At 48.1% G+C, this 20,605-nt stretch overlaps 2 protein-coding genes across 5 annotated transcripts in view; both read right to left on the bottom strand.

Annotated features, from left to right (window-relative positions):
- The window catches only part of CFAP77 (cilia and flagella associated protein 77), a 79,490-nt gene extending 63,955 nt beyond the window's left edge, over positions 1 to 15,535 (bottom strand). The window contains exon 1 of one of the 4 annotated variants that reach the window (XM_069986450.1): positions 15,289 to 15,535. In XM_069986450.1, coding sequence (XP_069842551.1) covers positions 15,289 to 15,351 — 63 coding nt within the window. In that variant the 5' untranslated portion in view covers positions 15,352 to 15,535. Of the gene's footprint in view, positions 1 to 12,139; positions 12,359 to 12,599; positions 12,663 to 12,865; positions 12,905 to 15,288 lie in introns of those variants that run through there. The other 3 variants (XM_069986451.1, XM_069986452.1, XM_069986453.1) reach the window with 3 other exon arrangements.
- GTF3C4 (general transcription factor IIIC subunit 4) overlaps positions 1 to 20,605 on the bottom strand; it is a 660,517-nt gene that overhangs the window by 166,115 nt on the left and 473,797 nt on the right. The gene's annotated exons all lie outside the window — the stretch shown is intronic.

The following is a 20,605-nucleotide window of genomic DNA, read 5'->3' as shown; positions in this document are numbered from 1 at the left end:
GAGATAATTTTCAGGACTAGCATGTTAAACAGAGCGGATGAGAACGCCGTGACTGACAAAAAAAAAAAAAAATCCCTGTAATAAATGTACTGGTTTTTGTACTCATTTTCTCCAGAAAACAGGAAAAATCTATCAGGCGGCTCCTTCTGCAACAACGAGTTATAAAAAAGATAACCAGTCGTAGATCTTCTCCTGCGGTTCTTCATATCCCTTCGTAATACAACATGTAAACCAGTGTAATGAATCCCACACGGAGGACTGGGGCAGCATAATGATGAGGGTCTGATGTCCATGGCGGAGGCGGCCATCACTGTTAGGTTGTAATTACCTGGCTCCTCTCTGTCATCAGGTCTGTAGAGTTCCGGTTCGGCCTCTCCATGAGGATGAATATTTAGTTCTGTCTTCTCCCGAGTGCTGACTACTATATTCTAAAGCCCTGCTTGCCGATGACCTTTGGCCTAATCTTGCTAATCCAACTTAGATCTCGTATCCATTGAAGTGATCGCTTATGTGTCTCTAAACCTTGACTCTCCAAATACTGGCACAATTAATGTTCACCTTGACTCTCAACCATCAGACTCTCAACCTGGTTTTGAAGCCAAACCCAGGAACAGACTATAGACAGAGAACAGGTCATAAAGGAAAGACTGGATTTCTCCTCTTTTCAAATCCACTCCTGGGTTTGGCTTCAAATCTTTGGCAGATAATCTGTCGTCAGATCTGTTGGTGGAATAGGGCCTTAACCTTAAAATTGTAAACAAATGATATTTGGCTAATTGCAGACCCTCCTTACTTAGGTGAAGAGATATGGATCCTTTCCTAACTCGATTTATGACTAGGGATTTCCTAAACTGGACAACCCATTTAACCAAGTACTTATGATCCCTGCCACTGGCTTGTACCTTGTCCCTGAAGATCTGTTAAACATCCAGTCACTTGTCTTCAGGCTGACCACCATCATATACCTGGATGTCTTTGACTTGTCTCTGATGTGTCTCTTGGACTCATCTTCACCTTGACCGTGTATCGTCTGTGATTTTAACCTCTCGTCTCCCACCTCTTCTTATATAAACTTCGTCCATCCTAGCATCTGTACAGCAGCTTGACCTTTTCCTATAATCCAAAGACGTTCTGTTACCATCTGCTTTGGTTTTTATTCTAACAGGCTTATATGAAGGCCATGACCTATGGGTTCCCTGAGGTAACGTCTATTGCATTGTCATGGAGGACAAACACATACAAAACAGAGGGCCTGATAGACTCAACAATGACCTCCTTTAAATTCCATTATGTGTATCAGGTCTGTGGTGACATTGGGGGCCATACATGGCCTCAACTAATATACCAAAGCATAAAGTAAAATAATAATTAAAAAAAAAAATTGTCCTCTTCCGCCTCAAGGAACAAACGTGTATTGTTTGCTTCCTAACCTGACTCGATTCCACACAGTCCACACCTGGAATCACTAGCAAAGGCTTGCGGACCAAGAACATCCATTTAGTGTATAAAGTATCAGTACAAATTGCCCTCCATAGCCATCAATGGTGGAGACAGAAACCTGAGGATTTAAGCCAAAATTCCTTTACGATCCGCAATATTAAAGTGTAAAATTAAAACCATCATAAAACACATTAAAATGTTAATCTGAAACGAGGAATAATTATCAAATGAACATTTTGTGGCCTGAAGTCAAATTAATTCAGACTTTAAACACGAGGCCAGACCCAAAAATCTGGTATCCAGGGAGAAGGCTAACCTCATCTAACCTAGGGGGGCAACTGGGGTCTACACAACTATCTAACCTAGGGGGGCAATTGGGGTCTACACAACTATCTAACCTAGGGGGGCAACAGGGGTTTCCAAAACCATCTAACCTAGGGGGGCAACAGGGGTTTCCAAAACCATCTAACCTAGGGGGGCAACAGGGGTCTCCACAACCATCAAGGCTAGGAGGCAACAGGGGTCTCCACAAACATGAAGCCTTGGAGGCAACAGGTGTCTCCACAACCATCAAGCCTTGGAGGCAACAGGTATCTCCACAACCATCAAGGCTAGGAGGCAACAGGGGTCTCCACAACCATCAAGGCTAAGAGGCGACAGGCATCTCCACAACCATCAAGCCTGGAAGGCAACAGGGGTCTCCACAATCATCAATCCAATGAGGCAACTGCAGTCTCCACAACCATCAAGCCTAGAAGACTACAGGGGTCTCCACAACCATCAAGCCTAGAAGACTACAGGGGTCTCCACAACCATCAAGCCTTGGAGGCAACAGGCGTCTCCACAACCATAAAGCCTTGGAGGCAACAGGCGTCTCCACAACCATCAAGGCTAGGAGGCAACAGGCGTTTCCACAACCATCAAGGCTAGGAGGCAACAGTGGTTTCCACAACCATCAAGGCTAGGAGGCAACAGGGGTCTCCACAAACATCAAGCCTTGGAGGCAACAGGCGTCTCCACAACCATCAAGCCTTGGAGGCAACAGGCGTCTCCACAACCATCAAGCCTTGGAGGCAACAGGCGTCTCCACAACCATCAAGCCTTGGAGGCAACAGGCGTCTCCACAACCATCAAGGTTAGGGGGCAACAGGGGTCTCCACAACCATCAAGGCTAGGAGGCAACAGGGGTCTCCACAAACATGAAGCCTTGGAGGCAACAGGTGTCTCCACAACCATCAAGCCTTGGAGGCAACAGGTATCTCCACAACCATCAAGGCTAGGAGGCAACAGGGGTCTCCACAACCATCAAGGCTAAGAGGCGACAGGCATCTCCACAACCATCAAGCCTGGAAGGCAACAGGGGTCTCCACAACCATCAAGCCTTGGAGGCAACAGGCGTCTCCACAACCATCAAGGCTAGGAGGCAACAGGCGTCTCCACAACCATCAAGGCTAGGAGGCAACAGGCGTCTCCACAACCATCAAGCCTGGAAGGCAACAGGGGTCTCCACAACCATCAAGCCTTGGAGGCAACAGGCATCTCCACAACCATAGATCCTATTAGTTTTATTATAGGATTTGGCTATGAAGCCTCAGATAATGATTGTATACATGGCCCATAGATCAGGGAAGCCCAGAAAATATATGGTGTATCTGACGAGACAAACAGGTGGTCTATTGGGGTGAAAAGGGCTAAACCTGCATCCCTGGTGGTCTAGTGCAGAGAAGAGGAAATGACTGCATCCCTGGTGGTCTAGTTCAGAGAAGAGGAAATGACTGCATCCCTGGTGGTCCAGTGCAGAGAAGAGGAAATGACTGCATCCCTGGTGGTCTAGTGCAGACTAAAGGGCTAAAGACTGCACCCTTGGAATCAAAGGGCTGTATAAGGGGTACTACTTACATCCATAGGGGTCTAGGGCAACATAAAGAGTAATACTCAAATAAATGGTGGTCTAGGGCAGCGTAAAGGGTAATAACTATATCCATGGTGGACTAGGGCAGCGTAAACAATACTACTTACACCCATACTGGTCTAAGGCAGAGAAACCAGTTAAAGTCTGCATCCTTGGCAGTCTAGGCCAAAGTAAAAGAATAATACTAACATCCCCGGTGATCTAGGGTAGAGAAAGGAGTTAATGCCGGCATCCCTGGTGGTCTAGGACAGAGAAAAGGGTTAATAAATCCATCCCTTTCAGTTAGCTTTACAGTCCAGGTGGGGATGTGGTGCCAAGAACCAGCACCAGGTAAGTCTCCTATACTGAACCTACCATTACTCTGAAGGAAAAGGTCTGATTTAGGGCGCCTTCACAGCTAGCGAATGGCAGCGGATTTCACGCTGCGAGTTCTGCTGTGATTCCAGCCACTGTCATATTGAATAGGATAAGGGTCCTATTACACAGAGTGATTTTTAACGACTAACGATCTCAAACGAGATTGTTTATCGTTAACCTGAAATCGTTCACCGTATTACACAGAACGATGGTCGTTAGTTACGATCGTTACTATGATTGTTTACTCCTTCTGATCTGAGCAAAACAATGAACAACGTGCAACTACACTGAACGATTAGAGAACAAATGCAGAACTTCGAACGTTATAACGATTTTTGCGCGATAATCATCCCGTGTAATCAGGACTGTATTAACAGCTGCTGCTGCCCTAGGCACTAAACCTGAAGACGCCCCATCTTCACACACCTATTGGCAATACCAGACCTGACCAATACCACCATACCAGGCCATTATGGGTTAGTGGGGCTGGCGTTTACATACTCGCAGCGGGATGAATAGTATGTAACCCTATTTAAAGGGACAGTACAGGAATCCTCTGCAATTCCGTTAAAGTTTCTATTCCGGCTTAAAAAAAACATGGCTGCTTTCTTCCAGAAGCAGGTCACTCCTGTCCTCAGGTTGGGTGTGGGTATTGCAACTCATTTTCATTGAAGTGAGTGGAGGTAAATTGTAATACCACACACAGGACAGGGACGGCGGTGTTGCTGAAGAACCCCTTTAAAGGGGTTGTTCACAAAAACATGTTTTCTTTCAGACCAAATGGTGCCAGAGATTTGTAATGTACTTCTATAAAAAAAAAAAAAAAACCTCAAGTCTTTCAGTACTTATAAGATGCTGTATGTCCTGCAGGAAGTGGTGTATTATCTCCAGTCTGACACAGCGCTCTCTGCTGCCACCTCTGTCCATATCAAAAGTTTTCCAGAGCAGGAGAGGTTTTCTATGGGGATTTGCTGCTGCTCTGGACAGTTCCTGACATGGACAGAGGCGGCAGCAGAGAGCACTGGGTCAGACTGGAGAGAATACACCACTTCCTGCAGGACATACAGCAGCTGATAAGTACTGGGAGACTAGAGAGCTTTTTAATAGACGTAAATTACAAATCTCTGGCACTTTCTGGCACCAGTTGATTTGAAAGAATTTCTTTTTTGTGAACTACCCCTTTAATTAACCTCCTAAAAAAAGCCAATAACTCGCTTCTCGGGCCAACACACATTGCGGAGCCTCATGGGGTCAGAACTGGGATCCCCATAAGGATCGGTCCCATCATGCACCTTCCTGAAGGGATAAGAACCCTGACTGTTAGGCTGCTCCCTTAGGAGGTCCTCGCTGCAGCCCCTCTGCCCCCAGTACAGATATTAGTACCGCCAGGTAATAAGCGTGCGTGTCCCCGCCAGGTGCGCTTCCTGGAATAAATATACCGCTAATTTCCCCTCCGATTAGAGGGAGCCTCTTCTAATCCTCGTCATTTGTAAGGATAAAGGGAGATTTGTCGATGAAGGGTGATGTAGGATTCGGGGCTTTAAAGAGCCGCTTTGAAGAACGCTTTGCCGGGAGTCTTGCATCCGTCTGCGAGATGATAATGTCAACAAAGAAACGCGGCCGTGACACAGATCTCGCAGATCGCGCGGCGCCTCCGCCTTTGATGTTGACGGCGAATTGACGAGTAAAACGGAAGCTGTGATATTCCGACTAATGTCGTGTTTCGGGTGAACATTTAGATGTCGGTAAGTCAGGTTCTGCAAGGTAAAATGACAGGGAGGAAGAGGGAGCTGTTCCAGGGAGACGCCGAAGCATGGCGGCCTCCATTACTAATACATTCCCAGCACTGAGGCAATTTCATCCTGAGCTTCCTGATGCATGAACAGAATGCCAGCCCTGCAGTGTAGACTGACAACCGCAGAGTCAACAAAGCAGAGAGAACGTGCAGGAGGATGTGACCGCCATGTCGCTGGTAAGATCTACAAACAGGGGATGATCAGGGAGCAGCCTATCCATACAGATGGCGGTACAAAGGTTCATTCACAAGATTCATTGAGGCCTAAATAAAGAGATGGCGGTATAGACCTTATATGCCATAAACAGAGGCAATGGTGGTATATAGCCTACAGGAGGAGATGGCGGAATATAGCCTATATGGCAGCATACAAGGTTGAGTAAAGTCTACATGAGCAGATGGTGGTATATAGCCCACATGAGGAGATGGTGGTATATAGCCTACATGAAGAGATGGTGGTATATAGCCTACATGAGCAGATGGTGGTATATAGCCTACATGAAGAGATGGCCGGATATAGCCTACATGAAGAGATGGCCGGATATAGCCTACATGAAGAAATGGCCGTATATAGCCTACATGGCAGTATACAAGGTGCAGTAAAGCCTACATGAGGAGATGGCGATATATAGCTCCATGAGGAGATGGCGATATATAGCTCACATGAAGAGATAGCGGTATATAGCTCACATGAGGAGATGGCGGTATATAGCCTACATGAGATGGCAATATATAGTCTACATGAGGAGATGGCGGTATATAGCCTACATGAGGAGATGGCGATATATAGCCTACATGAGGAGATGGCGATATATAGTCTACATGAGGAGATGGCGATATATAGTCTACATGAGGAGATGGCGATATATAGTCTACATGAGGAGATGGCGATATATAGTCTACATGAGGAGATGGCGATATATAGCTCACATTAAGACATGGCGGTATATAGCTCACATGAGATGGCGGTATATAGCCTACATGAAGAGATGGCCGTATGTAGCCTACATGAAGAGATGGCGGTATATAGCCTACATGAAGAGATGGCAGTATAATGCCTACATGAAGAGATGGCCGTATATATCGCTCACATGAGGAGATGACGGTATGTAGCCCACATGAGGAGATGGCGATATATAGCTCACATGAGCAGATAGCGGTACACAGCTTACATGAGCAGATGGCCGTATATAGCCAACATGAGGAGATGGCAGTATATAGCCATGGTGGTGTATAAGGCCCTGATGTAACTCATACCCTTGCACTGACGGTTGTAGCTTGATGTCCGCACATTACCACAGCCCCCCCCCCCCTCCATTCCCAGCGCACACTTGGCACTTTCTAGCCTCATTTTTACAATTTGCAGAACAGGCGGCACATTACACCGCGCTGACAGCGCTCTCACTTATCTGTTTTGCTGCACCAAAGCGAGATCATTTTGCTTCTCACCTCGGAGTACAAAACCAATATTAGTCTTAATTATTAAGTATATTTTTCTCTTAGGAAACGCAGATTACAGCAAATCTCCCTGACATTTAGTTGCTGAAGCATCTCCATGGCTGAGACTCATCGCCCCGCGCCTTTCATCTGGAGTTTTTTGCACAGGCAGCCTTTTTTTTTCCCCCTTTCCCTGCAGTTAAATAACTAAATAACCGGTCGTCATTAGTGACAGATAATACCGACTAATCGCCAGAAACAGGAAAAACGGGGCAGCGCTAATTACCGTCACTGTCAGGAGAACGAGACACCCGCCTGCGGAAACTACGGAGAGATCACTACAAGTGTTGATTACAGGCGGATTCTGAGACAATTAGATCACAGGGCGCAGATTATGTTACTGCTGGAAAGGGTCAGAAATATACATAATATAAATATATACAAGATGTACACAGCAGGTTGTCCGGCCCGGGCTATGGGACCAGACCAGATTCTCTGCTGACGCTGTTCAGACAGCGACCGCTCCAGCACTTCCTGATCTCATTTTACACAGGAAATGCCTGCTCGGCTAATCAATGACCTCAGGGATGACACGCCTTCACCCGGCCGTGATTGGTTCAGCTAACATTTTCTATAAGCTTAAAAGGAAAGCTCAGCCAGGATCAAGCACCGTCTGGAGGATCAGACAGTGGAGCACATAAACTAGGGTGATTAAAATTCAATTATTATAATTTTCTAAAACTTCTTTATAAAATGGCAAATTTGCCAAACATATTCAAGTGTAAAATTATATATTACAAACAAAAGAATCTCAAGATGTATAGTATTTAAATTAGGGAAAATTTATAAAATAGTATCCCAAGAAATACTTTCAAATAGTAAAAACAAATAGAATTTTTTTTTTAAATTGCTAAAAACCTATAAAAAAATGTAAAATAATGTAAATATAAAAAAACACCAATGATCCCCATCCTGAGACTCTCCAGCTGTTGAAAAACTACAACTCCCAGAATGGCCGAAAGCCTTCTGTCAGGGCATGCTGGGCGATGTAGTTTTGCAACAGCTGGAAAGCCGCAAGTTGGAGATCACTGATATAAAATACACTTTATAAAATTAAAAATATAAAACTCACAAAAAATTTTTTTTATTAAAATATAAATAATAAAACAATACAAGCAGAACTTTTTGTTTAAGAAATTGACAATGTTTAAAAAAAGAATGCAAAAAATTATTATATATAATAAATTAGTTAATAAAATAAATTAGAAATATAATAATAATAATAATAATATTAATATACATTTGAAATAATAAAACAGGTTTAAAAAAGTGAACTATAATAATAAATTAAAAAATATATAAAATATATAAAAAGCAAAGACATACTACTTATATTGAATTATTAAAATAAATATCTTTAAAATGCACATTTAGCAAAATAATAATGATACTATAATATGTTATAATAAATTATTATATAATATAATAAAATAGATCAATTAAAAAACATAAACATTTTAAACTAAGCTACTTTTTATATCCTGAAAATGAACACATTACAAAAAGAAAACAGATGTAAATGTAATGAAATAATTGCAGAGTGAAGCAGATCAGCAGCTGTTGGATTAGCAACTAGAAAAACTCTTATAAAACAGCAATTACAAGAAAGAAGTTGGGGGGGAAACAACCATAAAACACAGATTGAACTCCCAATCCCCGCTAGGCCGCAGGACTCTTTGTTCTGCTCAGGAAAATTAACCTCAGATCGGGCCCCCGGTCCCCTGATTGATTATCATAGATATTTAAATACTGTAATCTCATTTTCAGCATGAGGAGAACGAGGACGTCAAAAAGAGAAAAAAAAAGGGATTGGGAAGGAAATAAAGGGAGCGAGATAGAATACATTAACTAACAAAGAGGAGCCGGGGCTGGCGGCTTACAAAGTCTATTTCGGCTCCTTCCACATCACTGGAAAAGTTGATGAAGTTTAAATGAAGCAGAATTATGAGGCGGGCGGATGAGTGGCGGCTGCTGGGGACGCGGGCTGGAGCCGTGCCTGTATCGGGGGGCCGTGTCTCTACAAAGTCATGGAGAAAGCCTAAATGGTGTAATCTTCAATCACATCTCACATCGGCGCTGACAAGGGGAAGGTAATGAGATAGACGGGATCATCCGTGTTGGTTAAGGGAATTAATCCCTCTTGTTGCTCTGTGATATCGGCTTTCATGAGCTTCTGCCTCCCCCCCCCCCATCCCCACCACAACTCAATCCAACCTATCTAAATGCTAACTAACAGCGAGTGTGGCCAGGGACCGCGCTATTCATCTCTCGCTCCAAACGGACGGCAATGTTATCGCCATGAGCATGGAGGCAAGTGGTGGAATATATAGGTGTGAGAGAGCAGGCCTGGATGGCGGTATACAGAGAGCCTTTAGTATCTGGAGAGGTTACACCATTATATTGGCGACACAGCAATGGGTTATGGGATCGCTCCTCACCTACCCCAGGTAGACAACACTACTAGAGATGAGCAAAACTCGGGCATGCTCATGTCCACCATTCGCTATTTGACTACCGGTGGCTGAAAAGTTGGATGCCGCCCTAGAAAACATGGATATAACCAATGACCTACGGCTGTATCCATGTATTCCAGGACTCCTCCAGGGTGGCATCCAAGAGTCAAATGTCGAGCATTTAGGTCCGGAGAATGTTGCCAAATTCGAACTTTCGGCACATTCGCTCATCACTAGTCATCATTCAAAACTTCTGGAATCCAAGGACGAATCTGGTTTGGATCAAAACAATTTGTTCTTCTCTAGAGGCGATCACATGGCCGGACCACCACTACCAATGGCTTTGGCCTCCATGGTAGTGGACAGGTATATTACCCTGCAACCAATAGCAAGGGGTCTAAACATATCTTGTGTAGTCATTCATACTGCTAATACTGGTCCACCATAGGGGGAATGGGGCCCCCTTAAAGTCTCATCATGGGCCTGACCATATAACATGTTGCCCCTTCCCCAACTATAAAACCAAGCAGCACAGATGAGACATGTCACATGACTGCTCGGCAGCCATGATACCTTTTACACCAGAAGAGTCAGGTGGGAGGGGATTACTCCTCCGGGGACAATTCTGGAGGCCCCGGGGACTGCACTACAGAGTATTAGGTCGCCTGTTCTCCGCAGCACCGAGCAGAACCCATCGCTGAGAAATTATTTATAACTTAAAAAAATCTTAAATGAGATCCTGCTGTGAAGGAGAAGAGGGACGGCGCAACAAAGCGGAGGCTCCGATCCCATCATCATCACACGAGTGAGCGAGGAACGTGATCAGGAACCTGATGATATATGGAGAAGCCCCAGATCCACAGAACATCTCCAACTAAATGATATACAGCACATCCCACTATAGGAAAAAATATAAAATGCCATATGCCAATGTCATACCACATGTACATACATCATTATATACAGGCGATCCCCAGGTGATATTAGCTGTACATATATAATTATATACAGGAGATCCCCAGGTTATACCAGCTGTACATATATAATTATATACAGGAGATCCCCAGGTTATAGCAGCTGTACATATATAATTATATACAGGAGCTCCCCAGGTTATAGCAGCTGTACATATATAACTATATACAGGATATACCCAGGTTATACCAGATGTACATATATAATTATATACAGGAGATCCCCAGGTTATACCAGCTGTACATATATAATTATATACAGGAGATCCCCAGGTTATACCGGCTGTACATATATAATTATATACAGGAGATCCCCAGGTTATACCAGCTGTACATATATAATTATATACAGGATATACCCAGGTTATACCAGCTGTACATACATCATTATATACAGGAGATACCCAGGTTATACCAGCTGTAGATATATAATTATATACTGGAGATCCTCAGGTTATACCAGCTGTACATATATAATTATATACTGGAGATCCTCAGGTTATACCTGCTGTACATATATAATTATATACTGGAGATCCCCAGGTTATACCGGCTGTACATATATAATTATATACAGGATATACCCAGGTTATACCAGCTGTACATACATCATTATATACAGGAGATACCTAGGTTATACCAGCTGTAGATATATAATTATATACTGGAAATCCTCAGGTTATACCAGCTGTACATATATAATTATATACTGGAGATCCTCAGGTTATACCAGCTGTACATATATAATTATATACAGGAGATCCCCAGGTTATACCTGCTGTACATATATAATTATATGCAGTATACACCCAGGTTATACCAGCTGTACATATATCATTATACAGTATATACAGCATATACCCAGATTATACCAGCTGTACATATATAATTATATACAGTATATACCCAGGTTATACCAGCTGTACATGTATAATTATATACAGGAGATCCCCAGGTTATACCAGCTGTACATATATAATTATATACAGGAGATCCCCAGGTTATACCAGCTGTACATATATTATATACAGGAGATCCCCAGGTTTTACCAGCTGTACATATATAATTATGTACAGGAGAACCCCAGGTTAGAGCAGCAACACTCCATATTACTATATATGGGAGAGGTATAATGTATACCAGCTGTGTATTCTATCAGTGTTGTTATGTCAATGAATGTCTATGGTCTGGACACCTCCATCCTGTTCTCTGCTATAATACAGACACACTGGTTACATACCAGTCTTCTGCTGCCATCTAGTGGCCACAATATGGAAATGCAGCCAAATGATGTAAAGGAGAAGATTTCTGTTCCCTGAAAGTGGAAAACTAAATGTTGGGACAAATAAGAAGCCTGCATATGGTGGAGAGCTTCAGACTCATGGTAGCAGAGCTCCTTTATATAGCAGGTATAGTGAGCATAGCTGGGATGTATAGTGTATTCTGTATCTATGATGCCATCAGTCCCAGAAGGCTGAAGGTAAACAGGGTGATTATTTGCTTTGTGCAGTACGGGTCAGCACTTGTCGGTGAGCAATCCCTGCCTAATCCCCGGTCCGCTCCCTAGGAGCGCAGCATCAGAGCTCTGTATAGGTTACCAGGCACGCCCATGCTTGTCAACACTGCAGTATAATACACCAATATAATACTACAACCACCAGCTAAGGCCCTGCTGCCATGACTATACACACCGTCAGCCATAACCACTGACCGTGAACGTCATGTGACCAGCTGTGAGGGGCGACCGGTCAGCGGAGGAAGGAAAATGGCCAAGTCTAAGAATCTAAGCGTCTGATGAGTGATGTGTAGACCCCCGGGGGTCCGATCATCTCCAGAGCGTCTGGTCTTGTGGGGTCCCTGGTATGTAGAGGTCAGAGGACCAATAGTATCCAAGGAAGGACGACCAAGGACATGGGGCTAGTCTGCTCAATCCCACAGAAGAGCTGCTGTAGAGCAAACTGCTGAAAAACCTCCTGCTGTCTATGATAGAAAGGAGTCAGATGACACAGGACATGGCAGCTCGCTGTGTATGGGCCCCGCAGACTGGTCATGTGACCCCCGTCCTCCCCCGATAGTGTCTACAATGGCATCAGGTGTATGGAGCGATGGAAGAAGATGTCTGGTGTGATGGGTCACGTTCTCCATCATGTGGTAGTCGGTGCGACACTTACCTGGGGAGGAGATGGTGCCAGCATGGGGAGAAGACAAGATGGCGGGGGCAGTGTGATGGCATCATGTGGTAGTCGGTGCGTCACTTACCTGGGGAGGAGATGGTGCCAGCATGGGGAGAAGACAAGATGGCGGGCAGTGTGATGGCATCATGTGGCGGCCGGGATGCGTCACTTACCTGGGGAGGAGATGGTGCCAGCATGGGGAGAAGACAAGATGGCGGGGGCAGTGTGATGGCATCATGTGGCGGCTGGGATGCGTCACTTACCTGGGGAGGAGATGGCGCCAGCATGGGGAGAAGACAAGATGGCGGGCAGTGTGATGGCATCATGTGGAGGTTACTGTGACACTGACCACCTACTATTATATACACCAAGTCTGCCCCCTGTACCCCTCAGTCTCTCCTCCTCCTGCCCCCTGTACCCCTCACTCTCCCCTCTTCCTACCCCCTGTACCCCTCAGTCTCTCCTCCACCTGCCCCCTCAGTCTCTCCTCCTCCTGCCCCCTGTACCCCTCAGTCTCTCCTCCTCCAGCCCCCTCAGTCTCTCCTCCTCCTGCCCCCTGTACCCCTCAGTCTCTCCGCCTCCTGCCCCCTGTACCCCTCAGTTTCTCCTCCTCCTCCTCCTGCCCCCTGTACCCCTCAGTCTCTCCTCCTCCTGCCCCCTGTACCCCTCAGTTTCTCCTCCTCCTGCCCCCTGTACCCCTCAGTCTCTCCTCCTCCTGCCCCCTGTACCCCTCCGTCTCTACTCATCCTGCCCCCTGTACCCCTCCGTCTCTTCTCCTCCTGCCCCCTGTACCCTCATTCTCTTCTCCTCCTGCCCCCTGTACCCTGTCTCTCCTCCTCCTGCCCCCTGTACCCTCATTCTCTTCTCCTCCTGCCCCCTGTACCCTGTCTCTCCTCCTCCTGCCCCCTGTCTCTCCTCCTCCTGCCCCCTGTACCCCTCAGTCTCTCCTCCTCCTGCCACCTGTACCCCTCAGTCTCTCCTCCTCCTGCCCCCTGTACCCCTCAGTCTCTCCTCCTCCTGCCCCCTGTACCCCTCAGTCTCTCCTCCTCCTGCCCCCTGTACCCCTCAGTCTCTCCTCCTCCTGCCCCCTGTACCCCTCAGTCTCTCCTCCTCCTGCCCCATGTACGCCTCAGTCTCTCCTCCTCCTGCCCCCTGTACCCCTCAGTCTCTCCTCCTCCTGCCCCCTGTACCCCTCAGTCTCTCCTCCTCCTGCCCCCCTCAGTCTCTCCTCCTCCTGCCCCCTGTACGCCTCAGCCTCTCCTCCTCCTGCCCCCTGTACCCCTCAGTCTCTCCTCCTCCTGCCCCCTGTACCCCTCAGTCTCTCCTCCTCCAGCCCCCTCAGTCTCTCCTCCTCCTGCCCCCTGTACCCCTCAGTCTCTCCTCCACCTGCCCCCTCAGTCTCTCCTCCTCCTGCCCCCTGTACCCCTCAGTCTCTCCTCCTCCTGCCCCCTGTACCCCTCAGTCTCTCCTTCTCCAGCCCCCTCAGTCTCTCCTCCTCCTGCCCCCTGTACGCCTCAGCCTCTCCTCCTCCTGCCCCCTGTACCCCTCAGTCTCTCCTCCTCCTGCCCCCTCAGTCTCTCCTCCTCCTGCCCCCTGTACGCATCAGCCTCTCCTCCTCCTGCCCCCTGTACCCCTCAGTCTCTCCTCCTCCTGCCCCCTCAGTCTCTCCTCCTCCTGCCCCCTGTACGCCTCAGCCTCTCCTCCTCCTGCCCCCTGTACGCCTCAGTCTCTCCTCCTCCTGCCCCCTGTACCCCTCAGTCTCTCCTCCTCCTGCCCCCTGTACCCCTCAGTCTCTCCTCCTCCTGCCCCCCTCAGTCTCTCCTCCTCCTGCCCCCTGTACGCCTCAGCCTCTCCTCCTCCTGCCCCCTGTACCCCTCAGTCTCTCCTCCTCCTGCCCCCTGTACCCCTCAGTCTCTCCTCCTCCAGCCCCCTCAGTCTCTCCTCCTCCTGCCCCCTGTACCCCTCAGTCTCTCCTCCACCTGCCCCCTCAGTCTCTCCTCCTCCTGCCCCCTGTACCCCTCAGTCTCTCCTCCTCCTGCCCCCTCAGTTTCTCCTCCTCCTGCCCCCTGTACCCCTCAGTCTCTCCTCCTCCTGCCCCCTGTACCCCTCAGTCTCTCCTCCTCCTGCCCCCTGTACCCCTCAGTCTCTCCTCCTCCTGCCCCCTGTACCCCTCAGTCTCTCCTCCTCCTGCCCCCTGTACCCCTCAGTCTCTCCTCCTCCTGCCCCATGTACCCCTCAGTCTCTCCTCCTCCTGCCCCATGTACCCCTCAGTCTCTCTGCCTCCTGCCCCCTCAGTCTCTCCTCCTCCTGCCCCCTGTACCCCTCAGTTTCTCCTCCTCCTGCCCCCTGTACCCCTCAGTTTCTCCTCCTCCTGCCCCCTCAGTCTCTTCTCCTCCTGCCCCCTGTACCCCTCAGTCTCTCCTCCTCCTGCCCCCTGTACCCCTCAGTCTCTCCTCCTCCTGCCCCCTCAGTCTCTCCTCATGCAGATGCAACTGTAACAAACCCTCAGCTGTGCGGGTGACAACATTTTTAATAATCCCTATCACTGACTGAATGACGATGTGAGGGAGCTGATGTGAGGCGCGGCCCCCCCTCTCTCCTGCAGACGTCACGTGACACACACAGGTTATAATACACAGGTCATAATGGTCCATGCGGCTATGACGTCACACACGGCGCCCCTCACCTTCTGCAGCAGCTGGTTGTTATTCATGGAGTCTCTCACCACCCCGAACCTCTGGTTCTCCATGCTGCCGGTATGTGGCCCCTAAGTCCCGAGGGCCCCAGCGCTTCTCCTGCCTCTTAGCAACTCTCCTCAGTCACCGGGCGGAGCGGACCATCCCCGCGCCCGGGGGGGGGGGAGCAGAAATATAAATAACGGCTACAGCGGCCATTCACTTCCTTCAGGAGTCCCCATTACAGCCACAGGCGCGGCATACAGTCACTTATTACACCTAGTGTGGTTTATTCTGTCATATAAGCGAGATAAGAGAGTCTCCCCTCTTGTCCGGAATGGTTTGTCCCGTTGTCATGGTGACAGACGCTAACAGGAAGTGGCTGTAACTGGGCTCAGCTGTGGATTCTTTACACGTGATGACTGAATCACCTCAGATCGGTCAGATCCCGCGTCCAGAGCAGAGATCACACCTCCAGCCCTCCCTCCTCCTCCTCCTGTGGTTAGAGGGGTTGTCCAGCCTTAGTTTTTTTTTATTTTTTATTAAATACTGTTGCTGGTGCATATAAAACAATAAACGCCCTATACTTACCTGTCCGCGCTCCCCCGGTGTCCCCGCTGACTGCAGAACTCGTCTCAGGAGTGACAGGCCGCTCAGCCAATCAGTGACAGTGCCATGGCCGGTGATTGGCTGAGAGAGCTGTCACTCCTGAGACGAGATCTGCAGTCAGCGGCTACACCGGGGGAGCGCGGACAGGTAGGGATAAGGCCCCCTTCACACGTCCAGAAAGGGTGTCCATTCCGGAAAAAATAGGACATGTCCTATTTTTGTCCGGAATTCCGGCCCGGGCGCCCTCATAGAAGTCTATGGGAGCGCTGGAATCACGGTCACTTTCCTGATGGTTAGTGATAATAATTACGTGTTATAGGTGGATACGAGCAAAGGAGAAAACACGTTCGTTCATCAAGATCTTTCAGTGTGTCGGGAAAAAAATAGTTGGTCTTTCTAAGATAACTGGATAATGGGTTGGTTTAATCCACTGGTTACCTATCTCCCTGTTGGAGGAGACTGCAGCAGAGGATATAACAATACACCGCCCACGCGGCCAGCTCACTCTGCACCGGATCCCCTTGAGAACGCCGCGGTCTGTGGTGACACGTCGGCCAGCGGGGGTCTTAGATTTTAGGCAGGGACCTTAGTGATTGTGACCAAATAACAAATGATACCAGCAGTGTGCAGGTGTATGGGACAGCAGCTAGTGTCAGTGACTGCTCCCCGGGGCTCCGCACCGGCCTGATGAAAGATGAAACAGCAGCATTGATAAATCAGAGGATCAATAGCTCCTAATACCTCCCTCATAGATCGGATGAAGACAGCCAGGGTCGAACTGAGGTACTTGGGCCCACCAGGGAATATTTTATTCTAAGGGCCCACCCTACATACACCAGGTATACCCAGCGCCAAGCCTTTCACATTACTATAGCGACTTTGCACAGTGCTGTGTATGTGACCGGCAATGCTCGCTCACTGTTAGTAACTGGTCAGACACTATGCCAGGGATGGGGAACCTTTGGCCTTTTAGCTGTTGCAAAACTACAATTCCCATCATGCCTGGACAGCCGAAGGCTGTCCAGACATGATGGGAGTTGTAGTTTTGCCACAGCTGGAAGGCCGAAGGTTCCTCATCCCTGTTCTAGTGTATAGGAGCTGTCCAGGCATGATGGGAGTTGTAGTTTTGCCACAGCTGGAAGGCCAAAGGTTCCTCATCCCTGTTCTAGTGTTTAGGAGCTGTCCAGACATGATGGGAGTTGTAGTTTTGCCACAGCTGGAAGGCCAAAGGTTCCTCATCCCTGTTCTAGTGTATAGGAGCTGTCCAGGCATGATGGGAGTTGTAGTTTTGCCACAGCTGGAAGGCCGAAGGTTCCTCATCCCTGTTCTAGTGTATAGGAGCTGTCCAGGCATGGTGGGAGTTGTAGTTTTGCCACAGCTGGAAGGCCGAAGGTTCCTCATCCCTGTTCTAGTGTATAGGAGCTATCCAGGCATGATGGGAGTTGTAGTTTTGCAACTGCTGGAAGGCCGAAGGTTCCTCATCCCTGTTCTAGTGTATAGGAGCTGTCCAGGCATGATGGGAGTTGTAGTTTTGCAACTGCTGGAGGGTCGAAGGTTCCTCATCCCTGTTCTATGCAAACAGCACAGCCGTCCACTTAAGTTTCTTGAAAGGAGAAGTCCCATGAAACTAACTTGGGGAATTATTTGTCATCCTGAAGCTGCTAAACAGGGATGCAGACCTCCTGCTCAGGGGCCCATCAATGGGTAGGGCCCACCGGGGGATTCCCCTGCTCCCCTGTGGGCCAGTCCGAGCCTGAAAGCAGCTGTATGGTAACATCGCTTGGCTTCCCCTGATTGTTATAGTGTCACTGTCACTTCACTATCTCTAGGAGAGAGACATCATAGACACATGTCAAAAGTTTTGATTGGTCAAGGTCTGAGTGTTCACACCTGTACCGACTGGGAGATAGAGCCGGGAGAAGACCTGGACCTATTTTTATCGTTGCTCTTTTGCAAAACGTTCGCAAATCGTTCGCATTGAATAGGATGTTGTTCGGTCGTTCGCAGTAGATACGAATGCAATAGCTAAGAAATAGCGAAGAAAAAACTATCGCAAATACGATCACAAGTAACGATTATCGTTCCATGGAAATGAGTGAACGTTTTCAGGTATTTCGCAATAGCGGTCGTTTGAGATTGTTAACGATTATGCGAACGATAATCGTCCGGTGGAATAGGGCCCTAACCCTGCCCAATCAAAACTTTTGACATGTCTCTATGATGTCTCTATGACGTGTCAAAAGTTTTGTGAAGTGGCAGTGCCTGGTATCAGGTTTCTGATACTACACATGGAGCATTATAGCGATACAACACTGCCATCTAGTGACCAATACCGGTTATTACAGGAAGCTATTAAAGGGGTTTTCCAGCGCTACAAAAACATGGCCACTTTCCTCCTACTGTTGTCTCCAGTCTGGGTGGGGATTTGAAACTCAGTTCCATTGAAGTAAATGGAGCTTAATTGCAAACCGCACCTGAACTGGAGACAACAGGAGGGGGAAAAGTGGCCATGTTTTTGTAGCGCTGGATAACCCCTTTAATGATGCAATATACTAATTAAAGGGCCTATACACAGAGAGATTTATCTGACAGATGTTTGAGGCCAAAGCCAGGAACAGACTATAAACAGGGAACATGTAATAAAGGAGAGACTGAGATTTCTCCTCTTTTCAAATCCATTCCTGGCTTTGGCTTCAAAAATCTGTCAGATAAATCTCTCTGTGTTAAGATGCTCTTAGACACGTTTTCTGTGTACATGAATTATTATCTTAGCTGGTATAAGACCTGCAGCTAACATACCGCCTATACTCTACAAATCACTGAAGCTTCCCAGTCCTAACCACAACATAGTATGACAGCCAGCTAGAGATTGGTGGAGGTCAGCCGACCCCATAAAATAGTTTCATATCTACGACCTGGAGAAAAGAACAGTGGATGGTTCAGCAGATTCTCACACACCGTAAAATCTGGGACACCAGTGACTCCGTCTGGGATCACAATAATCCCTATGGAAAGAAGAATTACAGGCGTCTGTCCCACTGGAACCTATGATGACAAGACAGTAGGAGAAACGCAATAACCTGCACTGGAATTGGTTTGCAGCAGCTGTAAAGCAAGGATCCCCTGCCGTATTATACTGACCAATCCACTGTCAGTCCTCACCATGGACACACGCATCATTATGCCAGGTGGCCGGTCTCCACAATGAGGAAGGCAATTCTAACATATCAATCAATGCAGAATTATAGCAGTATACCACCATCTCTATGTACACAGGCAACCCCCACCCCCCTACAATGTTCTTTTAACCCCTAGGTGACCTAGGGCGTACATGTACACACTGGCCGCCTGTCACCAGACGACCCTTGGCGTACATGTGCGCCCTGGGTGTCTAATATGCAATGAAGTGCTCTGGAGCAGAGCGCACTTCATAGCAGGTTGAGGCCCTCACCGCTAATGACAGGCTGCACCGATCGCGCTGCAGCCTGTCAGTAACCCCTTAGCTCTTAGGGTGCGTGCACACTACGGAAATGCCGTGTATAACCCGCGGCATATTCAGTCGCTCATCCCCGCACACGGCGGCGCGCATTTCCGCCCGTGCCATAGACACTATTCTGTGCACGGGCGGATTCCGCATTCCGTCGAAAGAATTGACATGTAAATTCTTTCGACGGAACGCGGAATCCGCCCATGCACAGAATAGTGTCTATGGCACGGGCGGAAATGCGCGCCGCCGTGTGCGGGGACGAGCAACGGAATACACCGCGAGTTATACACATCAATTCCGTAGTGTGCACACACCCTTAGAAGGTGAGCAGGGAAAAACCAAAACCCAAAACTGAAAATTGTCACATCCTTTAGGTAATTTTGGGCTCTGTACTTAAGGGGTTAATAGGTCATAGCATAAACACAGAGACCAGTCAAGGCTGTTTAAAGGGACTGCGCCATCACAGACAGGTGTCACACCAGCGGCCCTCCAGCTGTTGCAAAACTACAATTCCTATCATGCCTGGACAGCCAGACCTTTAGCTTTAGCTGTTCAGGCATGATGGAAATTGTAGTTTTGCCACAGCTGGAGGGCCTGAGATTGACACCTGTGTACTAGGGGGTAAGTGAACGATCGCTGAGGGTCAGACCTCCGGGATCGTGGGTGATCTTGTGTATAGGGGTTCAGGATCCGAGGAGAAGCAGTCACATGTGGGAACTGCAGCTCCATTACCTGCCTAGGGCACAGGGGTCAAACCTGCTGCCCTTCAGCTGTCGCAAAACTACAATTCCCATCTTGCCTGGATAGCCAAAGCCAAGAATATGGTTGTTTGGACACGATGGGAGTTGTAGTTTTGCAACAGCTGAAAAGTCACTAGGCAAGGCAATAAAAGTATATGGGAGATTTAGAGCCTGGTCCCCTATTGTTCCTGCGGCACAAAACAATTATCCTCTATAGGGCGTCTTTCCACCAGTAGTACCCCTTTAAAAATCAGCAGAAATTAACAAAGCCCAGCAAAGGCCCCCCCCCAGTGAACCGCAAAGCCCAGCATGCCGCCCCCCCCCAGTGAACCGCAAAGCCCAGCATGCCCCCCCCCAGTGAACCGCAAAGCCCAGCATGCCGCCCCCCCCCAGTGAACCGCAAAGCCAAGCATGCCGCCCCCCCCAGTGAACCGAAAAGCCCAGCATGCCGCCCCCCCAGTGAACAGCAAAGCCCAGCATGCCTCCCCCAGT

Source organism: Dendropsophus ebraccatus, chromosome 10 (assembly GCF_027789765.1).
Source record: "Dendropsophus ebraccatus isolate aDenEbr1 chromosome 10, aDenEbr1.pat, whole genome shotgun sequence".
In the NCBI taxonomy this organism is placed as follows: Eukaryota; Metazoa; Chordata; class Amphibia; order Anura; family Hylidae; genus Dendropsophus; species Dendropsophus ebraccatus.
This window is presented reverse-complemented; position numbering and strand designations above follow the sequence as displayed.